The 9746-nt window shown below is 38.8% G+C and overlaps 1 protein-coding gene across 1 annotated transcript; it reads right to left on the bottom strand.

The window, feature by feature from the left end:
* Positions 1-77: 77 nt before the first annotated feature.
* On the bottom strand, positions 78-7598 carry HENMT1 (HEN methyltransferase 1). The gene is made up of 6 exons (XM_071436083.1): positions 7475-7598; positions 5869-5981; positions 4780-4914; positions 4191-4373; positions 2451-2628; positions 78-1030 (listed from the first exon to the last, which is right to left on the bottom strand). Exons 1-6 carry the CDS (start codon positions 7586-7588, stop codon positions 635-637), a joined length of 1119 nt encoding a protein of 372 aa, XP_071292184.1. The 5' UTR covers positions 7589-7598; the 3' UTR covers positions 78-634.
* Positions 7599-9746: the final 2148 nt, after the last annotated feature.

The raw sequence follows: 9746 nt of genomic DNA, 5'->3' as shown, positions 1-9746 counted from the left end.
ATTTTATATGTTTGGACAAAAGCTGTACATGAAAACAGAAAATTTTTCAACTACACCAGAGATAGGTTAGCATTCACAATTACTGCAGTTCTTTAAATTTTTTAATATTTTTTCAAAAACAGAACAAATATGCCAGTTTCATATTTCAATTCAGCAGGAACAACATTTGGTTTTCATCAAGGCTGAGTATGTACTCATCTTGAAAAAGGCATCTATAAATTTTAAAGAAATTAAGAAAAAAATTGCCCTAAACTTATGTCTGACTCACATTATTCAGCTTAAGACAGTAGATGGTAAAACAAACTATCCTTGAAGCTAACAAGAGACTACCAGAAATAATCTGTAATGATAGCTACAATAAAGCAATAGAAAGCAAACAGCAATGCTTCATTTTCTTCTTGGGAACGAATTCCTTCCTTTTAGCCCCTGATACTCTCTTGAAAGCCCTATGAGTTACTGTTATCTTTGTCAGAAGCACTCACCTTCACTCAGTGAGAGGTGCTGACATATAAATACCACTGATGAAAGGTTAGAAAAGCTTTTGTGGTCCGGTTAGCATACAGAACATACCATTTGACAGCTTCTACAAAACCCCTTTCATTACTTCAACTGAATTTTGTTTGAGAAATCTGATCTAATTATCTTCATTTTCATGTTCAATATTGAACATCACAGCAGAACCATCACTGCTCAGTGTGACCTTGCCTGCAATAAGCTTGCATAACTTCTCAAAGGTACCACAAAGTCGATTCACTTTGGGAAAAGAAAAGATTGTTGTGAGAGGTATGTAAACCTCATTGCCACTGACAAATGGTTCCATGGTTTTTTCAACAACCAGTTTTCCAAGATAGTCAGAAAAACAGTCCATTGAAAGTTGGAATTTGGATTTTCTCTCAGGATCATCACTGTACTCCTCACGTTTTGACATTAAACGGTGCTTAATGATTTGGGCTGTGAAAATAACTTCACTGATCACTGCATTCTGCAAGTACTTCTCATCTTTAAGACTTGGGTACACTGCTTTGAAGACCTTTACAATATACAAGAATACATAAAATGTTTATCATTATCACAAGCTCAGATTTTAACATCTCCTGTCCAAAAAAGCTTCTAAAATGTGGATATATTTTTTTATTCAATCCTGTTTTGCTTATGAAACAGTTTCAGGTTACAAAACCTAGGCAATATGAGCTGGTTTTCTTTATTACATCTACACTAGCAGTTAATTGAACTTAAACAAACACCCCAAAACCCAACAGGCAATACCTGCAAGCTACACTTATAGATCAGGCAAGGTAAAGCCCTGCAATTCTTCACCTCTTTTTAATAATTCTCTTACTTCTCACATTATGGAGCTCTCTGCAAGCTACACTTATCAATCAGGCAAGGTAAAGCCCTGCAATTCTTCACCTCTTTTTAATAATTCTCTTACTTCTCACATTATGGAGTTCTGGGGACATTCTATAGTGATGGAGATTGTAAACTACTTCTGAATTGTCATCTGGAAACCAGACTATAGCATGTCATTTATTGTTTTCAGAGTCAAACATTAAATATGCTCTCACAGCTGTAAGGAATGCTAAAAATAAATTGTGACATCAAAATCTGGGAAACTGTAGTGTGTTACTGAGCTATACTCCAAGGCAATTAAGGAAACTAGGCAGGCTATCTCATTCCCACCAGGTTATAGGAAGTGTTTTATACCAATCAAGTTCCACTGTCTATAATTATTTCTTACTTTCCAATTACACCTTGAAATGTTGAATTATTCCTATAAATTAGTTACCTTATAAAAATTAATTTGATAAGAAACACACAAAATTAACACTCTTGTTTAATCTCAAAGGATACCTATGTCAAAACTCTGCAAAATGACCCTGTACCAGGAGCTAATGAAAGCAATTTCTAGTACATGTCCATCACCTAGATGTGTTTCCAAGTCTGGTGAGCATTAAAGACCATTTCATTAATCTATTAAGGGCAAGAGATGACAGGTGACATTTCACATGCACAGAAATTTCCAATACAGGAATTACAAATGTTTTTTATAGCTTGGAAACCATAAAAGATAAAGCCATAACACAACTTTACGTTTCAGTTCAGGTCACATTTAGCAAGAAATGTTTTTTTTTTAATTTTTTATGTATCTGAAAAATGTGTGTCATTGCCGACAGCCACATAATAAAGAAATTTAATGACTAGAGGAAAAATAGCTGGCAGAAAGGAAAAATTTCATTGCAAGGATAGGAGTATCTTAAGATAAGAATGATTATCCATATTGTTATTTAGCAAATACCCTAAAAGTTTAAGGCCTTTGTACAACTGGAAACACAAAGACTGAGACTGTCTTGCTGTGATTGTCAGCAGTATTTCCTCGTAATGACCTCACAGGCAGTCATAGACAACTTTACTCTTTATTCACACCTCTGAAGGAAGAAAATAATACTTACTGTTTTGTAAACTGCTTCCATGGGTTTCTCAGACTGAACAGATTCAGCAGTTTGAGGATATTTTCTAAAAAACACACCTATTTGGGTACAAAACCCAACCTTCTCCATTCCTGTTGGTGGGTGCCCAACACCAGTAAATTCCACTGAGTAATCATAGCATCTAGCAGTCTCTAGAGCCCTAAGAAAGACCAATTATTCCAATTATATGAAATATTCATCTTTCCATGTGATAAAGATCCATTCTTTAGGAGAATCAAGACTCTAAGGCTGCAAAGGCTTGAACATAATTTCTCTAACAAAACTCCCATGCCTGAAGATAAGCACTGTCACATCTTGTTGTACCAGAGCTGTAAGATGCCTACCATAATCTGAATCATTTAGTATCACTAATTTAGCCACCCAAACATTACTGTTTCTTCTACAATATGTGCATGAATGCTCACAGCTGCTTACTCACCAACCTGGAAGTCAGCTAAAATCTGATTTTCAAGAACAAGATTATTTGAGAAGAACCCATGAAAAACACACACACCTTTAAACCACAAGAGACCAGTTAATAGAGAAAGTGTGGTTTGCTGTAAATATAGGAACACTAAAATCTACCTAATCCAGGTTACAATAGTGTATGTAATACCTAAATGAAAAGTATCTTGTATCATCAGCCAGTGTGAACAAATGGGGCAGGGAACCAAAACTGTGCTACCTACCTGCATCATTCTCCATGGAAAAGAAGAAAACTAAATTAGTATCTCATGTATTTTAGAGAATAATGTAATACGTCTACTTCACAACACAAAGGCTTTCTCATGTTTACAGCTCAAAAAACCCCTACATTTCTTCAGTGATATCAATATTTTAAATTCATATCTATCTAAAAGCAAAATCTAAATATACTTGAAGTCACAGAAATTTTCTCTAAGGTATTCTAAGGTAGCTAATTATAGGCAGGTTTTAGTATTGTTATGTAGGGAAAAATGCATGCTTCCAGCTTTGGAAAAACATTTACTCAAAAAATCACTGGATACTTTAAAGTGTATGGCAGAAACAAGGGGCAAAATTTCCAGGATAGATACACCAAGAGTTGGGTACTGAGGTATGGCATTCTTTACTGTACCATGTATTTTCTTCCACAACTGCTTGACAGCTGAATGTTATCAGAGCATCCCACTGTCTCTTTGTTTTATTTTTATTACATTCCTGATATTAAGGGTAAAATAGATCTCATATAACCCTCTGTCATGTGCATATGATTTGCATTAAATCCTTTATTGTGCCATGATCCATTAAACTATACTGTGTTCAACATGCCCCACTGCTGTGGCTATCTGATAAATCTGCTTGCATACTGAGTGCTTTGATTACATACCATATAAAGCAAGCACATTTCTTGGATTTTATTAAGAATTTCTATAGCAGGGTATTATGCAAAAATATTAATTGATACTTTATCTTTCAACTGTGTTAATTGTGATAAAGATATATAAAGAGTAAGTAAAAGTTTTAAATCTTTTTTTGTACAGCAGTTCAAGTAAAAGCCAATTCAACCACCATCATAAAATACAAAATCCACAGAATATGTTTAACTGCTCTCAACAGCAGGGAAACCACCAAATCAGGAGGTGACACTTCACTGACAGTAAACCACATAAGTGAACTATTCTGAAAATGCACAGCCATTCACACTGCTGGGCACTCAGAGCTGCATCATGTGCACCCAGCATATGATGTTCAGTACCTTACCAGCTTTGAAACTCTGCTTGGCTCCACTCGAATTTGTGGTCTGGATGCCTGTATAACATCACTCCTGGAAGCAAACAGTTGAATTCAGAATTTGGAGTGCTGATCACAACTATGCTTGGAGCCATGAAACCAAACACCACTTCAGGAAACTTCTTCAGCTCTGATTCTTCCAGATGTTCTATTCTGAAAAGAATAAGTTGATGTCTGTGTTTAAAAACACACTATCATAACCTTAACAACCAGTCAAAAGAACCCCAAACCCCTATCTGTAACTTGTAATTTTACACCTATCTCTGCAATATGAGCACTGGCACTGTGGCCAAGTGGCAGCACAGGGGATTTTGTCTGAGCAAATCTCCTCTTGCATTTTGTACGTTTTCATCAGTATCCTCTTCCGGCCATAAGCACTACCTGAATTACTTAGTATGTTAATTTAAACACAAGTTAGGAGCCACTCTTCTACTTTCTACTTTTCAAATTCTACTCTTCTGCTTGAAAGGTTTGATCAAGCCTGTTTGGAGCATGGACAAAATTCCAAACTGAACTCTAATGGACTTAAAAAAGCATTTTGTATTGTCCTAATACTCACAGTTCAATACACGTCACCAAGTCAAAACCAAGCATGCAAGGATCCTTATGGGCAACTGAACCATGATGCAAGGTAACAGTTAGGGATCTTTCAGATGGTTGCAAATAATCAACAGGAAGAGGAGACAGTGTATGCCTACAAAAGTATTAAAAATATGATGTTACAGGAAGCACCTTAAAACGAGATAAATAGTGCATGAAAATGAACTAGCTAACACCCTGCAGAGATACCTCATGAATTTCAAAAAGGTTAACTACTTGACATGGATATAAAAAAGAATATGCAATACAAACACTTCTAACTACCTATCATAGGACAGAAAGGGCAGAAGTTAATCCAGAAACTGTCCTTCGTGTTCACAAAAATTTCCATTATACTCTCAAGTCACCTGGAAAGCTACTTGTAAATTCTGATAATAGTTCAACTCCAGATACACAGTAAGTCTGATTTAGACAAGCTTTGCAGGGTTTTGGGGGGAGTTTTGGGCAAGCATATTCCCTATTTTTTCCAAGTAAAATACACTGAGAAACCAAGTACATGTGCAAATTTCATTCTGAAGTACAGCATTAGACAAAACACAGAATAAATATTACATATAAAAGGTTACTTCTCCTCATTCTTGAGAAAGAGCGAGAGATAACATCCAGATCCTACAGACTCATTGAAATTGTGTTAATCTGCTTTCAGTAAATCTACATTCATCCACTGGACCAACCCTTCAAAGATCACATAAACCTCTCATTTTAGAGAGGTTCTAAACCAGACACCACACAGTGAGCTAACCTTCCTAGTTCAAAATGATAAACAAGTCCCCACCTTGGTGACTAAAGTTCCATGCACATCTCAAAAAGATCAAAACTGATCTTCCTGAAGACAATAATGTCACGTATAAGCATACATAGATATTCCTAACACCATGCATTAGTGCCATTACAAACAGTGTATTTCTCAGGTGTGCACACCCTGAGGCCTCTGCAAGCAGGGGGAATGACAGAGCAGCTTTCAGTGAGCTCCTGGCTCCAGCCAGGGTGAACCCACCACACCACTAGGGAAAGACAAACACAAACTCAAAGCCATCAAAGAGCTTACATTTTCTCTTTCATTACATTTGCACAGATATCTAGCCCAGCTAACACTTCAATGCAACTGCAGAATTTCAGCATCCAGAGAAGGCTGCAATCAGCACATCCTAAATCTGCCACCTGTAAATTAGATATTAAAAAATGTATAAATGTTAGATAGTATTAAGTAATTTCAGAGACTTGCATAAAATTAAAATTCCATACTTATCAAAATAACTTTTAAATAGAAAGCATTTCAGAATCGTAATTAAAATTTACAACTGTAAGCAAGCAGGATAGATGCAGATTTGAAAATTCTCTTTAAAAATGTATATGAAGATCCTGCAAGATTTTTTAAAAAGAATTAACCTTTTGTTACTACAGCTATAATCAAGTACATGTAGGACATCCCACTGACTCTGGAAAATGTCTTCCACATGAGTAACAGTAAAGTATGATTTTAAGCACAAAAGCTGCAGCAATTTTCACATTCACCACTGCTTTTCACTGGGCTGTTCTCCTTCCAAAACACTGAGAACAGGCTCACCAGCAGCCAAGTTAGCAGCAAAGAATCTGCATAAAACAAGTTTACAAGCTCAGTCTAATGTTTAAGTGGGGAACTTTGGGGATATTCAGACCATGAAGTCAAATAATAAGGTATTCTTTCCTGTAAGCTAAAGTATGTAGCTAAAGTATGTAAAGCAACTCCCACTGTTCTTTCTCAGGCTCAGTCAAGGTTGAAGCACACTGCTGCTCCTCGTGTGAAAATCCTGAGTTGTTTCTACCCAGTTTATCTACTGTCTGTGTAAACAGAAAGTTCACCCTCCCACCCCTTCCACATCCTAAATCAGAAAATTCAAACCTTTAAAGACAGATGCAACACTGGTGAATGCATTCTATTTTAAAGCATATTACAACGCCATGGCATCATAGACTGGATTGGATTTTTATTAGCTAGTAGAGGTATGATTCCATAAGTAATGCAGGTGCATCAGTTTCTTGCATGCCCTATTAACATCGCTTTAAGAGTTAAACACTGCAGACTTGAGAAGATTTTTTTGGGGAAGGAAGTGAGGAGGACACAGAATATTACTTAAACAATTTAGCTTTTCACAGTGAGTAGTAAAACAAAACTTCTGGTACACTGGGGGGACACAGGTGACAAGACACGTAGAGGGGTCACAAGATCTTAAGAAAATGGAGATGAGTTAGCCTCACATAATCCCACACTCTCAATGTCACTTCTCATCTGAGACTATCCATGCAAATGATGAAATACACCTGACATGCTACATGGAACTAACAGCTCTGGAAAGCAAAACCCAACTATGAGGAAAGCAACTTGAACCAAATTCCGCAGCATTATATTAAAAACAGAATGCCCACTACATTCAAAAACAATCGAAGGCATTTCTCTTGTTTAAATATTCTCTTCTTCCCATCAAGTAACATTAATTTTATGCACCCCTGCAAAACAACATATCACAAGGTATCTGCTAAGGACATTCAATTTTAACACTCCTTCACTCTATTGTTTGGTAATTAGGTCAACAGGTTATTTATGCATTTTGTGTCCCTGAGATGCCAAGTATCAATTTAATTCCAAGTTTATAACCTAAAGAGACAAAACATACCTTCTTAGGTTTGTACTTCTCCACTAAATCTTTAACAAACTGGTGGCGTTGTTTGTACAAAGGAGGTTCAAACTTAATAATTTGCCTAAACTCTTCTTTGAAGTTCTTATCCATAGTATTCTGGGAATCCTAAAATAAAAAGTTAACTCTTATTTTCTGAAGCACTTCACAACTATCCAATTACAAAGTTTGCTGTTTTCAGTGGTATTTGAGTCCCAGTTAAGCAGGGGCAGACCTGATCTGAGTTCTATTCAAAGAATGACAAAAACATTTGGATTAGCACGATTAGGCTGTTCTCTCCACACATAATTATGAAAATAACCTTATGCAAACGACTATAAATCATATACAAATCCAAAAAAGCAAATTTCATAATCTGTCACTCTCCATCCGGCACACCTGGACAGAGACCATAACCAAACACTACAACCAAATGCATCTGGGCCAAGCCTGCACACACCTTGATTGCTCTACGAGGTCTTTTACAAACAAATAAAAATATGATTTTATGTATATATACGCACAAAAGCCGGCTCGGTGTTCAGGCCAGTTCCCCGCCGCCTCAGGACCTAAGCGGGCCTGCTGGGCTCCCCTCAGCAGTGCCCGCCTAAGGGCCACCCGCGGCACCCCCGCCTGACCCCGCTTGCTCCTTAGGCCCGCCGGCCTCCGACCCCGATATCCACGGCCTCCCGACCCCCGACAGCCACTGCCCCCCGGCCCAGCCACCCCTGCCCTTGCCGGGGCTCCCCCGTGCTTCCCGTCCACCTTCTCTCCCACGGCGAGCTCCCGCCTAGCCCAAGCGGCCGCCCCTACGGGGGTGCGGCATCTCCGGGCAGCGCCGGGAGCTGCGATGGGCAGCCCCCAGTGCGGGGGATGTTCTCTAAGGCGCTTCTGTGAGAGACGATAATGGGCTCCAACGAGCGTCCCCGGGCCCACCTGTTCTACTGACCCGTGCCAGCCTCCCTCAGTGTCATTAAAAGGTGATTGGCGGCGGCGAGCGGTGTCCCTACTTTTTTACACCAAACTCCAAAAATCTCGCCACTTCTCATGCCAGTCCCTTGCAGTGCTGCTGTGTCTAAAGCCGCGTGAGCTCCGAGGGAAAGCGCGCTAGGGACCTGCTTGTCATACACAGTGAACTAGCCCTGTCTGGGTGAGTGCGGCAGAGAGCACAAACATCCAAAATCGATGTCTTCTGCAGCCTTTCATTAAGTATTTTCCACGCTAGGGCAAATTTGTCTCTCAGTGAGCAGGCAGCTGCGCAGCTGCACGGTGAAAGTAGAAAGGAAAGCGTGGCTCTTAAATGCGCCATTTCTTCTGTTAACAGCATGCAAAGCGTTTGCTAATCACAGGGCAGGGCTGTTAATAAAGATAGTGTAGGCCTGGGATCTCGAAGGAGGCAGGACTCTGGTGCCAATGAGGATAAAGTTAGATAATTCTTTAAGATTTCAGAATATTCTAGAAATGTATATGCCAACTTTTGGCTAACATTTTAAGTTTCATGGCCTAGACAAAGCACACAGTTACTCTTTCTGGTTGCTGAGTAATTGTTTAACCCTGAACTATCACATAGTACTTACATCTCAACTAGATAAATCTGTAAATTTTGCCCAGTGTTTTTTGTTTTTTTGTTTTTTTGGTTTTTTTTTTTACCTCAGAGAAAGGTTTATTAATAGAAGTCTTTTACATACCAGCTTCCAATTCTATGGATTCTGTGGTATCCTGAGAAATTCTAATTACAAGTCAGTATAATGGATTCTTTAGAACAAAGTACAGAGAAGAAGAGTAGTAAAGTTAACAATAAAACTCAACTAATAGCACATTGTAAATTCACACAATGTTCTAATAGTTCATAAGACCTCACCCCAAGATTGTCACTGTAAGTAAAACTGTCGGAATTATCACCTGTTATAATTCTCCACTATGAACAACATAATCACAGAAATATCCTTTCTGATTGCTCTAATAATGACATTGGATAGGAGATCCAATCTTTGGAAGACTGGCAACATGAAAAAGATGGTGTAGCCCCCTCCGGGGCTACAGCACACTGAACACTTCTGGATGTTTAGTGTGGATTGGGCTTGAGGCAGCCTGGTCTAATGGAAGGTGTCCCTGCCCATGGCAGGGGTTGGAATCAGACAGACGGTCTTCAAGGTCCCCTTCCAACCCAAGTCATTCTGTGACTTCTTTGCTTCTCCACTGCTGTGGAGGCAGAAGCGGCCAGCGCCAGCTCTGCTGTGGCCTCATTACCACCGACAAAGGACCGAGGGGA

This window comes from Agelaius tricolor, unplaced genomic scaffold (genome assembly GCF_023055355.1).
Source record: "Agelaius tricolor isolate 1412-34295 unplaced genomic scaffold, bAgeTri1.0.p SCAF_11, whole genome shotgun sequence".
In the NCBI taxonomy this organism is placed as follows: Eukaryota; Metazoa; Chordata; class Aves; order Passeriformes; family Icteridae; genus Agelaius; species Agelaius tricolor.
Note: the sequence above shows the minus strand (reverse complement) of the source record. Positions and strands in the feature narration are given on the sequence as shown.

Excerpts from the sequence above, each read along its gene's own strand:
- HENMT1 (XM_071436083.1), bottom strand. The coding sequence starts at position 7,588 with ATGGATAAGAACTTCAAAGAAGAGTTTAGGCAAATTATTAAGTTTGAA. Across the intron at positions 4,915-5,868 it reads AATGTAATGAAAGAGAAAAT|GCATACACTGTCTCCTCTTC; the intron begins GTAAGCTCTTTG and ends ATACTTTTGTAG. Across the intron at positions 1,031-2,450 it reads TGGAAGCAGTTTACAAAACA|GTCTTCAAAGCAGTGTACCC; the intron begins GTAAGTATTATT and ends TATATTGTAAAG.